The sequence below is a fragment of the Lonchura striata genome, chromosome 2 (genome assembly GCF_050655825.1).
Source record: "Lonchura striata isolate lonStrDom1 chromosome 2, ASM5065582v1, whole genome shotgun sequence".
Classification (NCBI taxonomy): domain Eukaryota; kingdom Metazoa; phylum Chordata; class Aves; order Passeriformes; family Estrildidae; genus Lonchura; species Lonchura striata.
The window spans coordinates 9,541,809-9,568,131 of record NC_140704.1 but is presented as its reverse complement, the minus strand read 5'-3'; the positions used below and the strand labels follow the sequence as shown (position 1 = coordinate 9,568,131).

Here is a 26,323-nt window from a genome sequence, read left to right as displayed (position 1 = left end):
TACCTTTTCAATGCAAATATGACAAATGAACTGTTGGTAGAACTCCCATTCCTTGTCTTCAATTGGTTTCAGAACAGAGGAGGCCCACAATTGTCTTATGTTCCTAAAAGCTCTTTGTCACTTTCTATATTCTTCATTATAAACCCAGCTAACTAAACATTGTGCTGACAAACAATCAATTATTGGTCAACTACTAACTCCTTACTTCATCAAGGCCTACTCATTTATTATTATTATTTTAATTAACTCTAGTAAGGCTTATTTCTAACTAAAATCTTAGCTCCTCTAGAATCTCTAAATTCCTTAAAGTTTATGTTTCAGTCTTCACTGTGTTTATACTGGCATTCCCTTTTCACATACATTTAGGTTATAGAGTTCCAACTAAATGTAAAAAAAAAAAATTAAACATTGCGCCGACACCAATGAAAATGGCGTAGGGAATGTGGGGAAAGCCTGTACCAATGGCTGTTTTTCATGGGGTCTCCCTATTATCAATGGCCTTCAACTGGGAGCAGCTTTGTGTCTGCTGCTGTTGTCACGGTGTTTGCGTCGTTTCGGTGTCCGCCAGACATTGACATTGTCCCTCTGTGGGAATTTGGGCTGGGAGAGCAGGGCCTGGGCCTTGCAGCCGTGGGGGGGACGGATAACCGGGGGCTGGTGACATGGAAGTAACGCGCACGGGGCTCTGCTGTGATCCTGCTCAGCCGCCGCACACAAATCGCAATAATTGGGCGCCCAATGGGCGCGAGCGGTGACGGCACCGACAAAGGGAACAGGAAATGGCCACGCGGCGTCATGTGCTCCTTCTCAAACTCAATTCTGATTGCAGCTGTCAGCGTGCCATTGTGGCTCTTGAATGTGCTGTTTTATTCAGCTCAGTGTGTGGGAGATATGTTTTTGAAACTGAAACAATGCTGGAAAATGATTGGCATGAGGTTAACTTTAGGCAGGCTGTAGTTCCCGAGATGGTTGCTTAAGAGACAGCAATATTAAATTATTGGCAAGGGGATTTTTGAATTACTTAAAATTTGTGGGTTTTGTCCATGTCTTGTCTTAACACTGAAGTGAGTTACAAATGCTGAAGATACAGCTGAGAGGACATATTCTCTTCAGTTTTTTCTACCTCAGTAACAAGTAGTCTTTCTTTCATCTATTTACTCTTCTTTAGTGCCATAGTTACATTTTTTTTAATGCATTAAGGATGATAGTCCATCTTTACTGGTTTCAAATGCATTAGGAAAAGATGTTAAAATAGTGCAGCAATAGAAAAAAATGCACTGAAGATAGCAACAGACATACCATTCTCTTGACTAGTGAGAACAGGCATCACAATTATTTCATCTGCTCTTTTACTGAAAATGTTGGGGTTTGTAGGCACAAAACTCTGTATTTCTCAGGATTCAGAGATTAATTTCTTATCTGTATGCAGGTAGCATGGATGAACTCTTCTTGCTTTAATTTGAGAAAAGGTCCTCAGAATAATTAAATGTATTTTTCTTCAAAGTTTGTGTATTTATTATGTATTCTTTAGCCTTTAATAGGGTTAGTATTGGCTTAGAGAGTGAAACTGTAGTAATTTTGGACTCACAGTTCATGAATTCATAATTTTAACACTTTGCTAATGATTTTACTATATATGTATTCTAGCTGAACTTTCTATGTTGCACATTCTCCTAAAATGGAAAGTTATCTTGTTTTTTTTCTCTTCATGAGATTATAAAACAAACAGAAATGTGTAGTGCTAGACAACAGAGAAGTAAAGTTGAACATTTATATATATATACATATATAAATAGGTATGGAATATGTCCCAACTTTGTTTTTAAAATAATTTTAATTACAATAGATCACAGTAATCATAGGTGCATGGTGACTCATTTTTGTGTGTTCACATAAAAACATGTACTGAGCAGCCTTAGATTTAGATTTTTAAAACTATTTGAATCCATCTTCTTACATGGCATCTTTGAAAAGGTGATATTTGCATTTGAAAAGGATGAATCAGAAATAAAACCAGATTAGATAGAGACAGATATTCTTTCTCCTCCCAAGTGTCTGGAGTCATTTACTGTAGCCATTAACATCTAATATGGCTTCAGGTGAAGTGTTTCCTCAATAAACTTGAGTAATATTTTTATTTAAGGAAAGGAGAAAGGATCACAAGTTGAATGTTACAAAGCTTTTTTGTTTGTTAAAGCCTTCATGCATGCTTACATTGGTTCAGAATTTTTTTTATTATTATTAATTTCATTAATGAAAAAAAAGTTTGGGATGCAGCCCACCTAAATCTTGCCCAAGTAGGACCTTTCTTTTTTTTTTTTTTCTCCCCTAAATCTTTTCTAAATCCAAGACAAAAGCATAGTTTTAATGTTGTCTAGCCCTGCCTAAACGTATGCTGAACTTACAGAAGTGTCTCCTCTCTAGGATGAAAATTTGATAAATATTAAAGTAATTTTTGCTTCTGCATGCTCAGAATGGCATCCTTGGGCAGAATGGAGAAATTTAGGCAGAATGTCCTATTTAGGCTTCCTTTTTAATTCCAGAATTTAGTAAATGAAGAAATAATTCTGCTTAAATTAAGTGGAAAAATTGGAAGTGCCCAATGGATAAAGCACCCATCCCAGTTAGTGAGTTGGTGCTAGTAAGTTCTGAGTTCTGCTGAGGCTGAGGATGTTTTATCTTCATCCTAAGGGTCTGCCTACACCAAAAAACCTCATGTTGACTCCAGATGGTGGTGAAGTTTATAATTTGTACATAGAATAGGGACTGAACCAGAAATTGTCCTTTCAAATTCTAGCAGCTTCCCTTCCTGCTTCTAACAACCAGATCTGACTGTCTTCATCCAGAGCTAGAGAGGATTTTTCTTTAGATGGTTTCTTACAGAAAGATACTATCAGGATAACCATATCTGGAACTTCTGTCAACAGCCATTGAGAGATTTGTAGTGTTTGGCTGCACAGGGCATAACAGCAGAAATTCTCTTCACTTGTGTGGTATTTAGCTATTAGATATTTACAGAGAATTGCATCAGCAAATTCTGTGATCTAAAGTGTTACTAGAACATGTAAAAAAACCAGGTAACAAAGTAAAAAGCTTGTAAGATGTACAAATCAGGTAACAATTATGTTTGTGATTATATCATTATTTCAAGTATAATTACTGAGAGATTGGAAATGCACCTACTTCAGGAGTAGTCGCTGTAATTTGTCTACATAGTTGCACTCACCCCTTGTTGAAAAGTTCTTTTTTGCAACATTTAAATATAACTTAATTTGACTCCGACCTGTGTTTCACTAAAACTTGCAGTACTAGCTCCTCAGTGTTCGAAACCTTAATTTTTTATGGGGAAAACAGAGAGGGGGCATTGTGCTGTGGATGGGGAGGACATGGAGCAACCTTTCAACCAGCTAGTGGGATAATTTCCATAGCTGTCCAAAATAACCCTTTTTTATCTATTAAAAATGGTTTGCAACTAGTTAAGATTCTGCTAAGACCAAAGGCTTTCAAAATGTCCTTGCATGATTTACTGTCTTCCTTCTATTGCAAGGAGGTTTCATTAGCAAAATTCCATTAACAGGTTTTCATACGGAAGAGAATCTGTACTTCACTCGTGGGTTCCAACCAAGTGAGGCTTCTTTTTTCTTTTTTTTTATAACGTTGTTTATCTAGGACTCATTTTTGCCAAACTTTCAAGTTGTTAAATAGTGAATCTTTTTCATTCTGTTTTTCTTTGTTTGTTTCATTATTGATCAGGTTTTACCTGGCGAGACGATTACACACAGCATGTTATTGGTCAGGAACTCTCAAGCATTCACAAAATCCACAGCAGACGCCCTGATGTATTTGCATCTGAAGGATCTGACACAGGAAGGTAAGTCTTCTGCAGTGTTTTTGCTTGGGTTTTGGAAAGGTTTGCAAATGATAAGAAAGAGGTTGGCCCAGAAGCAGAATTAAAAAAATTTAAAAAGCCACTATTTATATGATAAAGGCATCCACCAGTGTTCAGGGTCCAGAATGAATTAAAACCCTGGACCTTGTTCTTCTGTTTATCATCAAGTTAAGGAACTACATTTTCTATTGTTAATTGAGGTGTCAGAATTCAAAACATCAGGCCTTGCATTCAATTTATGCACTCTCTACAGTCAGTTTGGCCATCCCTACTTATGACTGGCTTAAAAAACCAAACTTATAGTAGTAGCTCAGCTACAGGAGATATTTTATTCTGGACTAAGCATTGAATGACATTCTGAGTGACTAATCATATTTTCAAAGTCAAATTCTTCCAAAACATACCTGTAATTGATTTGAAGTCCATAGATTCCTAGTGATAGTTGCAATTTTTTTCAGGAAGGAGATACCCCTGTGAGTTCCCATGACAGAAAATAATGCTGAGACATGGTTTAAAAGGTATTGAGGGGGTGACTTTGCAGTAATTGGTTTCAACACACATCAGTAATTCTGTAGAACCTGTAATATGGTTGTAGAACCTGCAATTATATCATCTTTGTATACAGTTGCACATATAAAGAGACTCTTTTCCTGGTCTGTTGTGTCCTGCAGGATTTTAAGTGCAACCCAACCACACAAGCCCCAGAATGAAATTTTAGGAACCATTAAAAATGTAAATTTTCCTTTCTCTTACGTAATTTTAAGAATTATATTCTCAAAAGTAGTGAAATTGAAAAAAAGGGCTTTTTGTTAAAAAAAAAATTCATCATAATGGCATAAAATTGAGCTTCTAGTCTTGATGGGCAAAATATTGAATGTTGGAATTCAGATCTTCCTGCACTGCAGTATGTGGTTTGCATATACTGCAAACCATTTATTTTCTAGATTATTTTATTGTTTTTTTCTGGAAATGAAGACACTTCCCAGTGTCTTCAACTGTTTTTGCCTCCGTTTGTTTTGATTTAATTCAATTCATAGTCTTTGACCCTGTATTTCACATGTTTGCTGATTCAAAAGCATTTCTGAAAATCACAGCACCATTTCAGAAGTGCAGTAAGGTAGAAACTTAATGTCTAAAGAAGATAGTGATCTAAAGATTACCATAAAGGTGATAACAACATGTGGTTGAATCCATAAACATGTTTTCACTGCTTAGATACACAAAATGTCAGTATTGAATGGATTACTCTCAGTAGATGGTATCAGAAATGATCTTCAATATCTTCTGGGGATTTTTTTTTTAAGAGAGTACCTAAAATTTTTTATTCATGAGAGTAAAATAAAATAAGCCAGATTTCCATTATATCAAGACCATATTCTGCAGTGTTCCAGATTTGTAGTTATATAAAAATAAAAAATATAAGAAGACATTAAAAAATTATTTAAGGTTTAGGTTGAAAACAAATGCTCACTTTTAAGAATTCCTGTTTTTAACAAGTTTGAGATGTTTTACATTTTTAACTATAACTATGTGTTAAAAAAAATCTGCAACATTTTGTATGTTGATACTTCAAGAACATCAGAATTTCAAATGTGTTCACATAAAGCAGTTCCTATTGTGGATAGATTTTCTGCAGTCACCAAGCTGTGCTTCTGAAAGCATTATCTTATGTGCCAACAGTTTAAAGCATTAATTGATTTTTCTAGTTGTCCATTTGCAACGTGTTTTGTAGGTCAGAGAACAGTAGGAAACCTGGTGTCTTGTAGATTCTGATGAAGTGTGTTATATGTTCAGTGTGCTCTGTGTGCTTGCTAAAATCTTATCAGATAATAATTAAATAATTTAAAAAGCAACTTAGACTAGGTATCTAATTATCAAAGAAACATTATGTCAGGAAGACCTTTTATTAAGGCTAACGTGTGTAATAAGACAATATGAAGTCATACTAATGAGTCATTAATCCCCACAGAGCTGGTGAGAGCAAGAAAATAGACTCAGACACTTGAAAGGTAAATTGACTTAGGCTAAATTAGTGCATATGAAATCTGATGAAACAGAAGACATGGATTTCATCTAAAAAAAAAATGCTGAAACTGGGAGTTTGATTTCAAGATGAAAGTTCTTTCTTTGTTGGCTAACTGGAGTGTACATGGTATTTCCTGGGTCCTTATTAAATTTCAAAAAACCCTCTCTTGAAAGAGGGCTCAAGATAAAGGAAAAAAGTCCATTCTGCACAGAGGGAATAAATGTCAGTTGTGTTCATTGGTGCAATTAGGCAAAACCACAAACGTTTCCAGCAAACTTCAATGTATGAAATGGGGCATAGTATTATTTCTGTAATAAAACCTTCATTAAGTCAGTAATAAGATACTCTCAGCATTTAAAAGGGAGAAATTTATTCTAAAATGTGTGGTTTCTATTAATTTGGAACATTCCAGAAATAGCAGAGGTGAAGTGATTTAGATATCTCCACAAAAAAATATTCTAAAATGATAGATTTTGTAGGAAATACATAATTATTTCTGTAGATAAATAATTATATGTGGTATTGTCCTTACACTCTTAAGTTAATTTTATGCAAAGTCATCTTTCAGAGCAAATTAAAACTGAAAATATTTCCAAATAAGGGCAGAAAAAAGGACTCATTTGACAGTTATTTCTTCTACTCACCAACTGCTTTTATATATTTGTCTTCCATCCATTTTCCAGTATAACTTTGTCATATTTAAAATAAATATTTTAATTTAGTTGCTATAATTGGTCAGTTAAGGCATTCCTGAGTTAACAAGTTGATACCGTGATGAACTAGAAAATTTTTTTTAAATCTTTCAGATGTATTCATAGTACCTTATTAAAGTTGTCATCAAATGAAATAGAAAGCTTTGTATTCTTTTACATTTTAATTGTTTAAATGTTTATAACATAAAATATTATATCTAACGTGGAATGTATATATGAGTACAATTATTGTCTCCATATGAAAAATGAGAAATCTTAGATCCCAGATTTGACTTTTAAGACCAGTGACAGTGACTATATATTGTAAATAATGGTTTGAAAAGCCAACCTAAATACTGTCCTTTGTCTGTGCATTCAGTTCCCATCAGCTCCAGTGGAAATATCCTTTGGGCAGAATTTGGTCTGTGTTTTGTATTTTTTTTTTTTTTTCCTTTTCCATTCCTTTTAAAATTAGTGAAGAAAGCAGAAGATAAGTGTTGGAATTAATCAGTGAATGAAAGGTGAGTGTTGGCAACTGGGATCCTCCCTATGAAGAGAGCCTGTTTGGATTAGTTCATCTCTACTGAAGCAGCAAGCACAGTGCCCAGGTCTTTCTGAAACTCCAGAATAGTTTTGGTCTGGCTTTAAGCTGAAAAGAAGGTGGATATTGTTACCTACATGTCCACACTCCATCAGAAGGCAGAATTTAGACCTCTGGAATAAGAAAAAAATGCAAACAGCATGAGAAGGAAGCAAGACTGATGGTAAATTATATCAGGTTTGCTATAGTGCTCTGTGCAGTAACCCTTCTTTTTCCTGGAATTTGTGTCCCTGATGGGAACCTGCTGTTATACACTGGGGAGAAGTGGAGGATTTTTCTGGTGTTTCAAAGTGAGCAAACCTGTGAGCACTGTTGGTTGCAGTGCCACCACAGTAAATTAGAATATTAATTACATCTATTAGTATTAAATTAGTAGGGACACACATTTGGTACAACTGTGAGCATGGAAGGAAGTCTGTTAATTTTTGATTAAAGTAATATAATTAAACCCCAGCTTTGGAAAATGATATAATGCTGCTCTCTCAGGCTGTGCCTCTACATTAGTGCCAAGATGTGGGTTGGTAGAATAAAATTTTATTTATAGTGGCACAAAGATGTTGAAAGTCAAATTCATTCACTGAGCTGTAAAGCTCTTCCACCTGGAATTCTTCTTCACTGGAGAAGTGTGTGGGCATGTGAGCAGGAAATGGTGATACCAAAAGGTGATTTCCCTCAAACAGCTTCACTCACAGGGAAGGAAGAGGGCTGGGAACTTTCTCTCTGCTTTCTTGCACAAGGAATGAAATAGTTACCGATGCTGACATTTAAATTATCATCATCATTTATGTGTTGTTGAGATAGATGAGGACAGCTGGCAATAATTCAGATTCATTGCACACAGCACTCTGAATCCCATATAAACACCTCCACACTGCCATCATTTAATCTCATTTCTAGCTTTTCTTTGCAAATGTCACCAAAATCTGTCTAAACCACTCAGGAAGTACCACTGTTCTGTGAATCCCAGGAACATTAGAAGATCAGAAGAGATATTCTTCCATCTCATTATTCCCTTTTCAAGCCTTTCACTGGTGTTTACTTGCTCCATTATTTCTGCATATTGAGTACTCTTTCTTCTATTCTTTACATTGGTGGAGGGCCAAATTGGCATTGAATCTCATCATCACCCAGCAAGTTTTTTAAATCTTAGAACCATCTCATGTTTCTTTAGGGTGCAATTTAATCATGTGCATTTTCTTTTTACAGGCATTTTCTTTGTTTTTTAATATGGCTTTGCCTTGATATAGCATTTTATTTGCTTTACTTTTATTTAATTAGATTCATGAAATAAATTGTTAATAGTGCAAGGTTTCTTGACTTTTGCTGAGAGATTGAATTTTCTATACTTTTGTGGTTGCTAATCTTTTGAGTGACTTACCTGTTATGTATTGAACTACACTGGCTTGCAATGCCTTTTTAGTTGGCCACTTTGTACATTGGACAGGCTGGTAACTTTATTTTCCATGCTTTTGCTATGCAGGACTTTGGGATGGAATGAAGATAATGAAAGAAATTATGATGTGGAAAATAATGTCAACTTGGCCAAGTCTCTTCAGCAATACCTTAAATATCTCAGAATTCTCTCCCAGTCTGCATCTAAGAATTTGTATCCATGGAAGACAAGTGACAAAGCTTCTATCAAGGTAGTATTTTTAATGTGGTCCTTACATTATGTGATTTTGGCTTCCTTTTTCTCCAAGTTCTCATTTTTGAAATTTCCCCTCTGTCTGAAGACCAGATATTGTTATTTACTCCAATTGATTATCATAAGTGCACTAAATTTTCTCAAAATGAATCACCTTCAGCATTGTAAATGCTTCAGCTTGTCAAATCTGGAGCATTTTACCTTAATTAGGGATGGATAGCATGTGATGAAGAAGGAAGAGTGGGATAAAGGTGGTAGCATCTTGACTGGCTGATCTGAAACTGCATCTGAGCTACTCTCCAAAAACGTGGCTGAGCTACCATGTGAATTCTTGCTGGTGTTTGTGCTGCTTAGGCTACAATTCATATAATCTTTAAGCAGATTTTAAAAATGGGTCTGCTAAATTGTGCCTCACATTTCCTACTTCTTATTGATCATAAGGAAGCCCACTGTGACCAGTTAAGGTTCATATGTATACATTTTAAATGTACAGATAGCTGGGCAGATAAATCACAACCATTGAGTATTGACTATGTCAAAAACTACAGACATGCCTATTTGAGAACTAAAGCGGGTTTATTTTTCCCTTTCTAGAGAAAATCAGTCTCACTCTAAGATGCAACTTGTTAAATTTATTTAAATTATTGGATGAAGGGGTTCCATACAGCAGGCCCTTATTGCCCTGTAGATTTTGCTCAAAAAGCAAAGCATGCACTCTTTGATTTTAAAGAACTGGGCTGCTGTTGCAGCAATACTTTACAAGAAATTGCCTGTGCTATTTCAATGCATCAGTATAAATGAAAAATTTGCCAAAAATATACTAAAGTTTTAGGAAAAATGTCAGGTGAAGAAACTATAGTGCCAAAGCCAAACTGCTTTAATTTAATTCAGGGACTAACTCAGAGACACCCAATCTGCAACAACTCCTGGCAACAGCACCAGTTGTAGCAACCATTTGGTCATGGTTGTTATTCTTGTCAGAAGCACAATGTCCCAGATTCTCACTGACTTATAGACACTACTTGTGATTTATGGCACATAAATTTCATCTGGGGCAAGAGGAGCTTCCAGGCAGTGACAAGGCAGCTCTGTGGAGGGATCAGGAACCTCCTGATGAGCTGCTTGGTGCTGCTTTTCCTCCACTCTCCTCCTGGCTGCAGTGAGGATGCTCTGTTTTGTGTCACTGGCTTTCAACAAAAACTTGCTCAAGAAGTATTTCAGTGGGTCTGGTGTTGTCATGCAAGTTCATAAATAATCCATATGGCTGAGACCTTCTGTGGGGAAGCCTGCTGTGATAACACCACCCACCAACCTTATCGAGTGTTGCCATGGAGATGTGTACTCTGAAGCCTGGGGGAGTGGGATAAAGAGGAGAAAATCTGGGAATGAAGCACGTATAGGAGCAAACTGTACACCTCTATTTACTAAGGAGCATTTTGAAACAACAGACATTGAGTCAGATGTGTTACCTATAATTGAAAGTCAAAAAAAAAAAAGGAAAAAGAAAAATTATTTTAAAAACTAATGATCAGCCGTGAATTTCAAATGATCCTGGAGATGTTTCCCTATCCTTGGCAAATAAAATGCAACCGCTCTTCTTGAAAAAGCAAGAGGGACGTAATATTTTTATCTTGATTTGTTGTTTTGTTAGTGAAATAGCATTTAAACAAGAGACAAAACCAGAATTTTTGCTGCTCCGAGAAACAGAAAAAAACTCATAAAATTTAAAAAATTTGAAAAGAGAAGGTGGAAAAGTAACTGGATGAGCTACCTCTAATATGCTTGTACCATTTGAAATTGAAGATAGCTACTTTGTGCACTTTAATTGCAAGCTTCAGCAAAATATTGGTACCTTATTTTTGTGCTTAATATGTAGATTACAAACCCACATTAAATAACTGTAGCAAGATCTGATCTTTTAAACTTTTTTGTCCTTCTCTAATTAAAATAAGCACAAGACAGAGGCAATTTACACTACTTAGAACTGCAGCTTTTAGGGTTTGCCCTTCTCAAAAATAATTTTCTTTTACCTCTGTCACTTCATTCCTGCTGTTGGGGAGTAGGGGCTATAACACTACTCTGGTTGCTTTGATACCTTACGTGCTGTGAAACGTGTCTGAATCTTGCAGAAATTTAGTGCTTCTTGACAGAATTCCTGTATGGATTCAGGGTCCAAGCCTGACATCAGAGGTCTCTGGCCAAATGTAAAACAAAGAGATAAAAGATAAAGAGGTTTGAAAATGTTCCTTATACTCTGAAAGTGTTATTTTGTATATTCACATGATTATATTTTACAAACTTTCAGTCTTCAGTTGCCGTACCGTCTTCCACTTGTATTATCAGAATAAAACTACAGAGCTTCAAAATTACTGAATAGACATCACACACAGAGTTATGAAAAAAGTTGTAAAATAAAGCATCACAAAATTTAAAGCAGGTAACTCTTTTTCTATTTCCCTTGCTCAAGCAACTGTCAGCTTGAGGCTTATACAGCAGTGACAGAAACACTACCAGTAAGCTTAAATCATGTGATTGACAAAATTCCTATGGCATCTACCATTTACTGCAAGAGCTTCTTCAGGTGATTTTTGAAGCACTTGAATTTCATCACTAACTCAGAATTATTTCTCAGTATACAGGCAGTATCTACTGCAGGCTGTAATCTAGCCATCTGATAGTGACTCTGACAGTAAATAGAGGCAAATCAGAAGTTTGGTGTGTCTTGGTTACAGTTGGAAAGAATATTTCACTTTAGTTCAGCTGAAAAGAGTTGTTCAGGAAATGGGCACTTGGTGGCATTTGTTACTCAAGCATTAGCTAGTGGGATTTTGTGTTTGGTTTTCTTGGTCTTCCCTACACACACTTTAAGAAAGGGCTTTATGAAATTTTTACCATTCACAAAGTCTTTGTGAGTCTTTGTGATTCCTTTCTACTAAACCTGGATGCAGTATGGAAAATAACAAATACCCAGGCATATATTTTAATGAGAATTGGTTTATCTTAGCTACAGAGGTGAGAAATGCAGAGGCTTCAAGTCATGTGTGAATTGTCCCTTCTCCACTCCAGCTGGAACAAACCCCTCTCATATCAAAACACCCAAACCCCTGAAAAACCCACTGCACTTTTGACATTCCTACAGAAACTGAGGCTCAGGGTTTTGTTGGATTAGGAAGACAGCACATGGCTGGTATTGCTAAAGCTCAGAGCTGCAAAGGAGAACTTGCTGCCTTTGCTGCTGGTGTGTACGCCTGTGTTTGAATGGTTATGGGAGATTTCATCTGACCAAGAAAAGTTTTACTTATCACAGAAAGAGAACTTATTTGAAGCCTGCCCCAAATGTACTTTCTGCTGGACAGGCTGTAGGAATTAGGAAGTTGCCATCACACTTGTGCTGTGGCTGTATTTCTTGTTGCAGGAATCTCTGCCCTATGATTTGGGTTTTGTGGCTTGAAGCAATTCATGGAGATGCTTTTTCTCCTTCCCCTGACCTGGTCCCTGATGACTTCAGATGGGGTTGGTCCCACCTGCTGCTGAGGTTTTCGTCAGGCCAGTGTGCCATTCAGGCCCTTGTGGGTAGGATGGGGAGAAGAGAAAATTATGGCAGATACATTAGGGAATTTAATGAATTTTCTGTTGTTACTTTTCTTTGTGTTTTAGTTGCATTCATTTTCATGGTAGACTTCTTCTGTAGTTATTGTGATTATAGAAATCTCTGCATCTTAGGTATTCTTATAAATTTTAAAGTAAAGATTTCTGTGAAAAAACCAAAACAAAACAGAATCTTTACATCAAAGAAGGGGCTAATAAAGGCCTTTTCAAATCATGAGGGGGAAAAGAAACAGGTAAAGTGATGGGTTAGTGCCAGAGAGTTGTGGCTCAGTAGTGGAATTGTGCTGAAAGGGGAGAAGCTGCAAGTAAAAATTATATAAATTATATAAACTAAAAATTCATATATTTGCCGGCCTAAAAAATCAATTGTTTGAATATTTGTAATTGATCACCAAAAGAACTAAGAGATGTGGTAATTATTGAACAGAATTATTATTTATTTTAGAAAATCTGAGTGCATGAGTGCTCAAAGACATGCTTTGAGCTTCTCTGCAAATAATAATTATTGTGATTAACTAGTAAGAAATTACTTAGTCATTGCACATTTTAACCTTGAGCTTTAATTCAAAAAAGCAGCACCTTTATTTATCTAACACTGATTTAAATACAGGGAGGACTGAATGAAGTTCATCAAAATTTTTACAAAAAAAAAAAAAAAAACTTCTTGCAGTGTATATATTTAAACTGTTTGTATAAAGGTGAAATTTAATATTTCATATATAAGAGATTATGTATAAAAATATAATTCAGCTGTGCTTGAACACTTTAATAAAAATATTTCTAGAATCATTGATAAAGGAATGTGTCCTTGAAGCTGCAGAATTGCCTCTCTATTGGCATAATTATGCAGTGATAGCTGAACATTTCCCAAGCATTGGTGGATCCATTTGCCTGCAGCCATTACAAAGTGGGGAAGAGTAAATGCCCCTACTTCACAGACAGATTAGACAGATTTTCTGAGGTTATGCAATAATTTTTTGGTAAAGCATAAACTAAAAGCTAAACCACAAATCCCAGAAAAGTATTTAATCTTTCAGATCTTTCTCGTCTTCATGGCTCTTATAGCAAAATGGAAATAATAAATCCTCCTTAAAAAAATCAACAAACACACATACACAAAAAGCCCAAACTAACCAATGAGAAACCCCACAAAATCCAGAACCAAACCAAAACAACCCAACAAACAAACCTCCATAGGCACTGGAGCAGAAATCATTTGACCATATAAAGATGTCTGTATTGGTGCACATCAGACTAAATTCATTCCATGATCAATGGAGGGAAAAAGAGAGTTTTCAAGTTGTGATTCATCTGTTTTAATTTAAATATAGAAAATGAGATGCTGTAATTTCCATCCTCATGGCCATTCTGCAGGAATCTGGTGTAGATTTTTTTTCTGGAAGGACTGGTATGCACACATTTAAAGCTCAAATAGAATCATGGACACAAAGCCTAGTAAAATTGCAATCATATTGTGTGTGGCATAAATGCACAGTCTGGTGATCTAATGTGACTTGTGATTTATTTTTTGAACTAATAATTTAGCAAGGGAGCATTCTGGTGCTAGTATCATGCTCAAGTCTTAGATCCAACCAGTACTTTTACCTACAACCCATCAGTTTATACAGGTTATAATGACAGAGTTTCAACATCTAACATAGAAATCACCATTTCCCTTATCACACAGGTATCTCAAAAGGATTAATTATTTTTTCAATTATTAGAAGATATAAGTGCCATAGAAATGTTATTATAAATGATCTGTGTCAAGTCTGGAGTCTTATTTAAAAGGGCAGTTAATTAATTTCTAGTAATTCCCAGATGAAACATAGATTGATATTTTTAAAATCTCAAATACTGACTGGATAATAAGATTTATTTATTTTTCAGACCCTTCCCTTCAAAACCAACTATTTTTTCTTTCAAATGCCATGTGTTTGGAATTTGCTTCTGTAATTTGTCCTGTGAGTTTGCTGTTTGTCTTGCAAATATTTACTCCCTGTACTTCAGTACATTGAAATCAGTAAATAGAAGATGATGAAGCTGACACAAATTTTAAAATCCATTTTTATTTTTCTGTTATACTTATCAAATGAGAGGGTAGAGCTCACAGAAATTTAAACTTACTTTATCTACCTCTGTGTGAGTATGTTGGTGTAGACATTTCAGGACAGTGGATCAACAATTTCTTTATTTTTAGTGTGGAAAAATACCTTAGCTGACCTCTAGAAGTTATCCAGCAAGTGGAAGGTTATTTTCAATGGGGTTGTAAAGCAATGTTGTGGACATCAATCCTGCAGATCTCTATTCACTTGCATTTCTTAGGATAAAAGTATTTTCTATATTCATGTGTTGGAGTTATAAATATATTGAATTGATGTTAATGTGCTTAACTTTTGGCAGTTGAAGATCGTCATGTTTCTATGAAAATCATCTTTAGATAATGAGATAGCTCAATATACTAGCATATGCCTACAGAAAAGTGTTTAAACATCATTCACTGAAACTTTGAGTAACAGACTTATTGGCCTATGAGCAAAATGTTCTCAGGAAAGGGAAGCTGATACACCCTGGTGGAGCCGTCAGCACTGATCTCTGGGCTGCCCCATCACTGTGGGCTGACTGTCACTCTTTGGTTCCCACTGTCAGGGAGCTCCTGAATGCAGAGGTAAAGATGCCTCAAGTCTTGTGTCCCCATGTCCAGGCAGTGGCCAAGTGGAGCAGGTATTGCCAGGAGGCACCACAGGACACAAAGTACATAAGAGAGAATGGTTAGAAATGGAGTTTGCTGAGAAGACAGGACAGACATGAGCCATGCTCAGACAGGTCTGTTGGTCAGCCTGCTTACATGCTGCCATTCCAGACTACTCCTTTTTCCTAAACATCCCATAGTGTGCCTCGGACAATGACAAGATGGCACCCAGAAGGAGTCCTGCATCTCTTAAGGAGTCCCACACCCCTGCAAATGTTAACTCTTTTCAGTCTGCAGGGTGGTGCAGAGAGCTTTTCCCATCAGCCCTCTGGTGGGTGGCACTCCTAGACGTGATGGCTGATGGCTCACTGTGGTGGCCCTGGATGGAGCCAGGGCAGGGGTCCCTTGCCATTGATCAGGTTACTGGGGGTCATCAACCCTTCATTTTTCCCAGGTGTTTTATCCTTTATGTGTGGAGACAAGCCATGTGTCCCAGTGTGTAAAACTGACCTTTGTTGTTTATATTGAGCCAATCATGAATGCTGAGAAAAGACCACCCAGAACTCCTTCCACACCAAAGGAAATGTTGCTTTGGCCCACAGAATGGAGATGTGTCAGAGGGAAAGAGAGAAAACAACAGGTAGTTATGAAAACTTAAGACAGTAAGTAACATCAACTGGCAATAAAAATTATCCATGAAGGAGAGTCTGTTGTAGATAGTTGAAGGGTAGTCAAGTGGATATGATCATTCCAAAGGAGATCAAGAATGGTTGGGAACATCTGAGACTTAAAAGAGATTTTGTTAAGTAGTAACTTACACAGAAAGAAGCCAGTGTATTGTCCTTTCTTTTCTTCTTTTTTTTTTTTTTTTGCCTTTTCTTTTTTGAATTTTTTTTTTTTGTTTAAGAGTAGAAACCAAATCTCTGAAATCAATTACAGCAGTAGAGGTTATTGAGTAGAGATTATTGATTATTGAGAGTCAGAGCCTGGATGGTCCTGTTGCACTGTGGTTTCATAACAAAGATTAGGAAACAAAGTTGTGAATAGCTTCAATCAAAGCAGACTCTAAAGGCTCCTTTTGTTTGATCAAGTTTTTGACACTCCAAACTACATAATATTAATTAACAATCTCTGCCACCTTCTCTGATGTAGTTCTTAAGTGGTTTCAAAGCTACTGTATTTTTCAGAAAGAAAATAAAAGATAGTTACAGAAAATTATCAATGAAATAGTAGGTCAAGTGAGATAACTGTAGTGTTGCCTCTTGCCTTAAATCTATGAATCTGTGGAAAGGCCATGGCCTGATGCTGTCCCATCACTGCAGGAAGCATTGATTTGGCCTCTTTTCCAGTTCCTGGATTCTGAATTAGTTTTACAAATTCTTGGGGTTTGTGCATGGTATAATATTATAGTTAGTGAAAAGGTCATTAGCAGCTGGTAGAAAAGGCCTTTGCTTCATTATTGCTCAAACAATTGAAAATGCTCATTGGCTGTAGTTATTCTTTTCAGAGAAAGCTACCACTGAATTTGGTGCAGAGCGTGTAAGGTCATGTCTACAGCATGCAGAGCTTGTGAAGGGTTTCCCCCTTTCAGCTTGAACCTGGCTGGAAGCCTGCTGAGATATCCTGACAGGACAGCACTGTGTGGCCACAGCAGCTCACCAGCTGAAGGAATTAAGGCTTTGTTGTCACAGGACTTGCTGCTTCAGCTGTGATGCTCTGGGGACAGAGCTGTGCTGCTTGCTCAGCCCTACCCCTGGGACTTTCATGCTGTCATTCCCTCCTTGACACCCATTTGGCCCTCAGGTTTCATTTCTGGGTGGATTTCTATCAATTTAAAGGTAAATTGAGCAGTACAAGCTCCAAGGCTACCCTTTGATTCAGCAATCAGGCAGTGCCCTTGTGCTGGTGTTTATTTTGGGGGTTCACGTGACTACAGGTATCTCCCATGTGGTGAGTTTGCATGAGGCAAGTCTGTGTGAGTCACAGAGCATCCAGACTGTGTCTGGTACAAAAAACTAAACTTCTTTCACTCCACACAGTCAGTTAAGGTGTGAGGTAATTTCATTTCTAGTAGTCTTTGGAAAATGTTATTTTATCCCCCCATAAAGATGGGCCTTCCAGTGTTTGTTATGGTACTATCTTCTAATTTCAGAGACCATAATGTCAATATGTCAAATAGGCACAGTAAATTAAGAGTTGTAGGTGGAATCATGCTTCAGCCAAATTTAAGTGGTAGCAAACATGGGTTAATGTCTGCAAATGCATCAAACACAAAAACATAAATTAAATTGAGGGCAGAAGATTCCTTCATTATAAGTTTCAAAAGGATTTTTGTTAGCTTTATGTGCCTTCCAGATTTAGCAAATGTATGTGCAAGAAAGGAAGTATTTTGTTATAATTTTGATTCCATTCTTTCTGCACATATGCAAAACATTCAAGTCAATCTACCCTTTAGTGGATAAATTGAAGAGCATTATGTTTTATGTATCTAATCCTGCACCACTCTTTTAATTTGTATTTTTTTTAATAAAATATGTTGTTCATAGACTTTTGCACAGTGTGTCTGCAGTGTAATTTAATGTGCCCTTCCATGAATTTTCATGCAGAAAATGTAATTTAGTTACATACCTAAACCATACAAGACATTGCCCTAACAATTCCATCTTCAGAAAGGTTAGTGTGTGTGGATTTTTGTAATGTGTGAATTATTGAGATAGCTTATTTGAAAGGTGATGAAGGAGAGGGAAATCCTGTGCAGATGGAGAAATAAGATTTTTTTTAAACTGAGGGGTTTATAAATTCAGAATACTTTTCAAAGGCTTTGTATCAGTGACATGAGATAATTGAACAGTATTTTACCTATTAAAAAATGAAATGTTCCTCACAGTAACCAGGGCTTGTATACCCTTCTCAGTATAAACCATCTATATGGCAACTAGTGTATTTTTTATTCTTGTACATTCCACTTAATGTTTGTTTGGGGTGGGGTTTTTTGTTCTATTACTGGCAGTACATCATATGGAGTCCTGTGTAATCAATCCAGAAATGTATTTTCTTTCAAAAATTTCCAGCTCTGTGTTTCCCTCTGCTTCTCCATAATGTTAGAAGGCACCAGTATGGGAATTTATATTCTTTTCATTAACCATGGACTATGCTATTTAACTTTGACATTAATCAAACTAGCAGTGTCCATGTTCTGGAGTGGGTTTTGCAAAACCCACTTCCAATAAGATAATCACAGTGCTCTGCAATTGTTATTAATAACTCGAGATGTAAATTGTATCTGGATTCTAAATTACACATTACTGATATTTTTGTTCTATATTTTGCCATAAAAATTAGATGTTTTCCCCCATACCACTTAAGCAAACCCATAGTTTAGGATTGTATTTATCAGTGCTGCAATTTTACTTGGATTTCCTCTTGCATATCACATGTACTTCTGGTGTTGTGTTTGAGATGGGAGCAGCAAGGAAGGGGACTTTTTGCTCCTGCAGGTGGGAAATTGCCATAGAGCTGTGAGACCCCTTTAATTAAAGTCAGAGTAAACTACATCAGAAGGGCTGCTATCAGTGAAGACAGCTGAGCTATCAGTGCTCTACTTTAATTAGAACTTCTAATATTTCATCCCTTACTGCCCAAAGTGTGACCTGTCAAGCTGCTGAGAGGCTGCTCCTTCCTGACAGAGGTGCAGCTCTGAGCCCAGGACTGGCACACACCTTTATCCAGTTTGTGCATGATCACTTGGTGGGTTGGTGGTCTTTTCTTTGTTGATGTGCTCCTTGTCTGCAAGAGCAGTAAAACACTGATCTGTTAATGCTAAACAACGCTTGGACTTGTTAAATAACTCATCAGAAGCCAGCCCACATCTCCTAGCCCTAATCTTTCACAAGGTTTGTGAGTGTCCAGCAGTTTCTTCCCCTCTAACACTTACTAATAAAGCTTAGGAGAAAAGAGAGAGCTGTATATGGGGCATCAATCCAAATTGGGGTGCAGTTACTGAGTTGGATTGAGCAATTTCTTGTTTTTCCATGACTGAATGGGGAATGTCCTCTTCCCCCTGTTGCATTTCTCCCTTTCCCAGCTCCCTGTTCTTCCTTCCCTTCAGCCCAGGAGGTCCTCTGGAAGGCTGCAAGACAGAGAGAACAGGAGTGGGCAAGGCAGATGGCAGCTTATGTGAATTTTCAGTGAATTGCTCAGGGTGTCCTGGGCAGCTTTGTGTCATCCTCTGCAGCTCCTCCTCACTCTGGAGTGAGTTTCATTAGAGGTTTTTAATTACCCTAGGCAAAGACCCGTTCAAAAAGGGAGATAAATGCATTTGACTGGAAGTTTTTCATATTTAGGCTTTGCTATTAAGCATGTAAACAGTGTTCAGCTTGCATTTTGACAACTGGCTCCCCCTTGGAGCTGATCAGAGCAATGCCTACCCTGCAGCTGGAGCACTGAACCAGAGCTGCACTGCTGCTGTTTGATAGAGTTCCCAGGGGACACTGAAATATTTCATACACAAAGCTGCTTGATCTCTAGCTCTGATTTTTTGACACTGCTTCACTGCAGCCCAATTTCTTGGCTTTCACAAAGCACATTTCTATGTTAAAGACCAACTGCAGAAATCCAAAGCCTTGCATTGGTAGGTCACAAACCAAAGTGCCTTTTGTCTCTGTAATAAAATTGCCTATACCATAATTCTGTTTAAATCATGATATGGAACCATGGAATGAACCTCTTCAATCATTTCTTAAGGGGAAGAAAACTCTCTTGGAAAGAAATAGGTATGAACATATATTAACATATAAAATCCACTGACTGTCCACAGAAGAAATAAAATTGTTCAGATGGAGAGCAAAATTATTGTCCAGAAATTAGGACCTAGATAAAATCTAAAACTAATTCTTCATCTCTGGAGGAGTTTATCAATCTTACTTATTTTGTTTTTGCAAAGTACATTAGCAAATACATAAATCATGATTTTTCTGTCTGAATCCTTCTAATTGCCTTCCTCTGGAGTGTATAGTGTCTTCATTCCCTCTGTATTTTGCAGCTCCCTCTGTCCTAAATCATTGTGTCATCAGTGCACAGGGACACCAGTGATTCACAATAATTTATAGCAGTGAGAGCTGACATAATTCCTGTCCTAAGGTTGCCACATTGTGATGGAGTTTGACAGTTTAACCAAGAGAGCACAGCTGAGAAGCAGGACCCATCCTGGAGCAAACATACAGGAAGGGATGTAACCTCAGCAAGTGTCCTCAGGGAATCATAAACCAAGAATCTAATTAGAATTATTGTGGATATAAGTAAACCTCTTAGTTCAAAGTTGTATTTAGCAACAACTGAAGAAAAATGATTTTTGAAATTATTTAGGAGGATGGAACTCATTTGCTAATAGATGAAAAGGCCTGCCTTCAGGTTGTGATCAGAGCAAAAAAGCCTCTAGGATTAAGTGATAGTATCCATGAGAAGAGAAACTGAAAATAGAAAATTGTACTGCAAGCCCACCTTTCCACTTTTTATTCCACAGCACTTTTTCAGTAAAAATGTGATTTGAGCTTGATTGACATGTTTTTAACATTGTTGTTTAATTTGCTGTGGCGCTTTTCCTGAAAAGAATAATTTAATTAAAAAACAATTTAAATGTTTATCATTTTTTTCCCAGTGTCAAATGATATATTTATTAGTGATTTAATTTAGTGGAAAAATATTTCATTTAAAATAGAACAAAGTACTTAATATATGCAATAAAATGGTTTACTTACTTGGTGTTCCTTTAAAAATGACGTTTTTAATTTGACATGCTAGTTTTTGGTAAGTAATTGGAAAAATTATTTTTGCAGGTTAAGTAAAAAGGGAAAAGGGAAAGTAGATTTATTAAATTTTCTTTCTCTGTCTGAATGGAAATAGTTCACACATAGGTAACACTGAGTTATGTTATTCTGTCTCTAATCTCTTGCTCTTGCTTTTTAACAATTTGATAAACTGTATGTTTGCACATTGAACAGTTGTGCCTTTTTGAAGCACACTTTACAGTCTGTGGTTTGCAGTTTACATTTGCATGGCAAGTTCCAGTTATTGTTTTCCTGGCTGGTAAAGCACGAAGGCTTCTGCCTCAAATCCCTGCACGATAATTACAAAGCAATTCTGACCCTTTCCTTTTGTCCACCTTCTGCTCTCTCTAGAGCTACGTCTACAATGACCCTCTGAGGTACTACACGAGGCAGAACCCCAAGGAGCCATCACCAGCTTTGGCCCACGCATCGAAATCCCAGCAGGAATTCCCTGAGAGTGCCCGTGGCCGGAGCCTCCGCCAGCGGCAGCCGGAGAAGGGAAGGGAGCAGCAGAGCCTGATGGCCGCGCTGCACTCCTACATCACCCAGAACCTGTCTGCACAGAGCAGTGGGAACAGCCCTCACAGCAGGACTAAAGGCTCCCAGGTCTATCCTGAGAGATTGTACTCTACACAGGTCAGTCCTTCCGATGGAACTTTTGCCAAAGGCAAAGCGGAAGATTTCCCAATGCGGAAGCTGTTCCCGCAGAGGCCAACCCCAGAGATGCTGAGTCACAAATCTGCTCCCCAGCAAGACCCTCTGAGCATTGTGGATGGTAAAGTTGATATTTACTTATTGTTGCTTACCTGAAGTTTCCCTCTTGTTTACTGAACATTTTTGAGAAAAAGAAAATAAAATTAGACATTTGCTATATCTCCTAGTATTGGCATATTTATATCTGCCACAACGCAGTAATAATTTTCACCATTCCAGCTACTCTTTCCCTGCAAACATCTACCCACATTGTTCAGCCCACCTTCCATATGTGTGCAGAAATATATGGCACTAAGTAAGACATAGCGTTTATGTAATTTATTATATTTTCAAAGCATTTTACAAACAACGCATAATTACGGGTATATCTTCGCTATCAAAATCTGGTTTTATGCATTCATCCCACACTATATATATAGATAATACAGAAATGCTTGGTTTTGTTCCACATCTCTTTAACTATAAATTCAAGGATCATGGGTAAAGTTCAAAGTTAAGCACAGAAATTAACAGTGAGATGAATTCTGGTGCAGGACACAGAGAAGGGACGAGTCTGTCAGTTCCATGGATAGGTGAACAAGAAAGTGGGGTTGCATCTAGTTTTGTCTGGACATTCTGTAACAAAGAACCCAATTCCTGGGCTTTCATCTTTTATTTGATAATGCTGATTAACAATGATTGGATCGCAGTTTATTCGGTATGTGATAGTTCAAAAAATATTTAAATTAAAATGGAAAGTAACATCCCCATGCTGTGCTGCACTTAAAGCACTGCTTTATAAGATGAGTCTTGGGGATCATGTAGACTTTACAATTCATTTTGTTGTTTCTTTAAACTAATCTATCAATGTTATTACAGTGGCTCAGAATGCCTGAAAAATGAAAGACTTGATCCCCAGCCATTGTCAAGCACTTGTATCTGTTACACTGAAGTCACCAATACCCCAATGGGTTTTGGTGATATGTAAGAGGGTTCCTTTGAATCCCTCTTTATCATCCATAAAGTGTAGTGTTCTTTGATTTGTTTTGGGTGGTTTTTTAAAATATCCTCCAAAACCAGAACACACACAAACACACAGAAATGTCAGAGTTTCAGCAGAGGAAAGATAAAGCTTGCAGTTTAAAGGATGCTCAGAAGTGAAAGCATTCTTGGTATGGTGCCCAGAGATAATAGGTTTCAAGGAATGAACTATAATGTAAAATCAAATCCAGGTGGCACTGTAAGTCTCTTGCACAGGTTAGACAATTTTGTTCCTAGACTCAAAACAAACTAGGCACATGCTGGTTTCATTATCCTCCAGCTGTTCCACTTCACCTTTCCTGGTAGGAGCCAACTGGGAAAAAAATGCTTAACACTTACAGAGAATAACATGTTTCACAATTCATTGGGTTGTACTACTTTGACTTCTCATACATAATATGCCCTATAGGAACTTCTGCCATTGCATTTGCTATTAAATTTTGCATAGACAAGGTATTATGAATTATTTGAGTAGGAAATACTGTGGTTTCCTTTTTATTTTTGAGCCCCTTAATAATCTCACAAGAATGGCAGTGAGGACAGACCCTGGCATATTAATTGCTTAAAATGCTGTCCAAATGTCCATTGGAATGAAAGTGGTTTAGATTCAGGTTTCCCAGAATGACCACACAACCTCTTTCTGCTGTTAACCTTTCTCCAATTTCTCTTGTGTTTATGGATTATTGTAGGCTTGTGGTTTGTTTTTCTCTTGCACTCTGTGAACTACAGAACTGTTAAAATCTGGATGGATGGGGTGCTAAATTCTCTGATCCATCTGACAGAGGATTAGACAAAGGCACTGGGCTGGGAGAACAATCCAGAAGGTACTGAGCAGATTAGTACTGAGAATTGCTGCAAAAGAGTGGCAGGTAAATTCTCTAACAAGGCACCCTGAGGGAGAAATACAAAAGAAGGAAATGTGGAGTTATTTTTCTATCAGATTTAGAAGTTGTTACCACTAGGAGTAGCATGATGTGCGTGGGTACTGCCTTTGTAGTCACTGTGGAACGCTGGAATTATTAATCTCTCCTCTGCACCAGCCGTATTTAGCATTTGGCTCAGTTTTGTGTGGTTTGTTCTAGTCTACTGATTTTTTATGTGTTAAATATTACAGAATGAGTCTCTCTGTTCCTTTGAAAAGGTCACAGAATTAGTAATTCAGATGTCTTTAAAAAATAGCAAACTTCCATGTTTATGGAACAAAAATACTTTTTCTTTTTTTTACATCCTCTCTCTGGCAAAGCTGGGATCACCATTCCGTATGGTGCTCAGCTGCTGAGGCAGCTAACATGTGGTCAGAAGGGTGATGGGATTGAAGAACACAGACCACACTGTGGAATTTCTAACAAAGTCACTGCTCCCATACCATGTGGTTGTCAGACAAGCTGGCTTTGAATCTTGTGCCAGCAGAATATGAGGCATCATTTATATGCTATACAATAAAAAGCTGTTTTCCCTGTATAAGGTGCTATTGTTCCTACTAGGGCATTCTGGTGGAGCTTATATGAAAAATTACATCTTCTAGGACATGCATGCTTTTACTGCCATTATGGTTCCAGGGTAACTATAAAAGGAAGTTTGAATTCATCAGCTGGAAAGCTGGAGCTAAGGGAGAAATCTGGTTTGCAGTTTGCAAGCCCTGTGAAACATGACTGAGCATTGCTGAGTCTACTTAGAAGGGAGTCAGTGGGAGACTATAAAAGCTGTGCACAGGTAAATGCATGTTCAAATACATGTGCTGCTTAAGTGCTGTGCCATTGCAGTATCCATCTGGTTTTTGGTCTTTCTCCAACAATATTTTCTGATTTTAATAAATACATCATATTACCCAAAGGTGCTTGCAAACAGATGCAATGATATTTATCTGTTTATCAGTGTTATCCAGTAATTTACAAATTATTGCAAACATGGACAAGTGCCATAACAAGAAGTGTAAATATCCATATTTACCATGGGCAAGGATTAGTATCATATCAGTAGGCACATGAAGTTAGCAAGACTCTTTATGAAGACCTGCATTTCACCAGGATGTTACAGACACTTTGGTGACTGACCCTCCTGGGGTACTAAAAACATGATGGTCCTCATACTTACTGGCTTTGGTTATTACCTTTGGTCCTTGGGATTTTAAGTCACATTGTAGTTGTTCAGTAAAAGTAGATATAATGCCAAAGTTTACTCATATCAATGCAGCATTTAGGAATCTGTTTGATGAACTGTGCCCAGGTGGCAATAACCAGGGCAAGAATGTCAGTATTATATAATATGATATATGACATAATATATATTATAATATATAATATTATATACTATTATATTATAATTATATAATTATATATTATTATCTCATATATAATATAGATATTTTATATTGTTATAATATAAGGATGGTTTATAATATATTATATATTATAACATATATATTTAATATATAATGTTATATTATAATATTGAGGTTTTAGTGAGCCAGAAGAACCTCCAATGAGCCTGTCAGTATTACCTGGAACAGGGTCTGAGGCAATTTTTTTTTTTTTTTTTTGTGTTATTCCTTGCCCTGCTCCCCCATTACCATTTGTTTGAGATTAAGACTGCTTTTTTGTTGACAATGGGTATTAAATATTAATCTGAAGACAGAATGGAGAGATAAGACTGGGCTAAGAATATAAGTAAAGAGAAAAAGTTAGTTTGGAAAAAATGGAATGGAAATGACAAGGCTACATTTGCCTGCATGTTGTTGAGTAGCAGAGTAGCTCAGTGGTTGGTCTTGACAGCTGGCTGTGAATCAAATGAAATAAACAAAAACCTAGTTGTGTTACATTAATATAACTAATTTAATTATATATGTTCTGAAATATAATTCTCTTTTATCATTTGTCTTCAAATGATGTTTTATTTGTAAAGTTTTAGTTTTGATTTGGATCTGACATATATTCTGTCTTTTCATTGCTGACTTTATTAGCTCTGCTTCAATAATTTAGGCTTTTCTGTCAAGATATTGTCCAATAGTTCTAAAAAAGATAAGATCAGAAATGATACCTAAGCAGACACAAGGCTCCTGTGGTAATGCAACAGTACAATTTTCTTCCTACAGCTTAGTTTTCTGCATTGTTGCTTTGTGTAACACTCCACCTTTCTGCCAGGTAGCTCTTGTGCTTCTTGAAAAAGTGTCTTGAACTCAGGTTGATCAAGTCTATTAAAAATTTTTGTTGCAATTTAATTTGCTCCTGTAAATTGCCTTTCTAAACTAAAGTATTGGTCACAATGTGTTTACTGTATTATTAAATTAGTGACAGGGGATGGGTACAATAAAATGAAAGGAAATTTTTCAGTTTTTTCTCTGAAGTGTTGCTAAGCTTCCATCAAACTTCAGTGTTAATTTTGCTGCTGCCACATATCTTGGCCCAGAGAGTTTGGCACAGATTGAGTTTACATCTTTGATTCAATTTCTGAACACTTGCTTTCCTGTACAAAGCTCTCTGCTATTCCAGTATGGTACCAAAATCTTTGTCAGCTGTCAATTTGAAGTAACATCACACATATAACCTATCTTTTTTATTGATAATCACAATTAAGTGTGCCTATAACTATGCTTTTTAAAGGAAATTTTAAA

The 26,323-nt window shown here is 36.8% G+C and overlaps 1 protein-coding gene across 1 annotated transcript in view; it reads left to right on the top strand.

Annotated features, from left to right (window-relative positions):
• The window catches only part of PTPRN2 (protein tyrosine phosphatase receptor type N2), a 636,386-nt gene that overhangs the window by 221,709 nt on the left and 388,354 nt on the right, over window positions 1-26,323 (top strand). Inside the window, exons 4-6 of the mRNA XM_077789214.2 lie at window positions 3,754-3,871; window positions 8,689-8,851; window positions 21,331-21,754. Coding sequence (XP_077645340.2) covers window positions 3,754-3,871; window positions 8,689-8,851; window positions 21,331-21,754 — 705 coding nt within the window. The remainder of the gene's footprint in view (window positions 1-3,753; window positions 3,872-8,688; window positions 8,852-21,330; window positions 21,755-26,323) is intronic.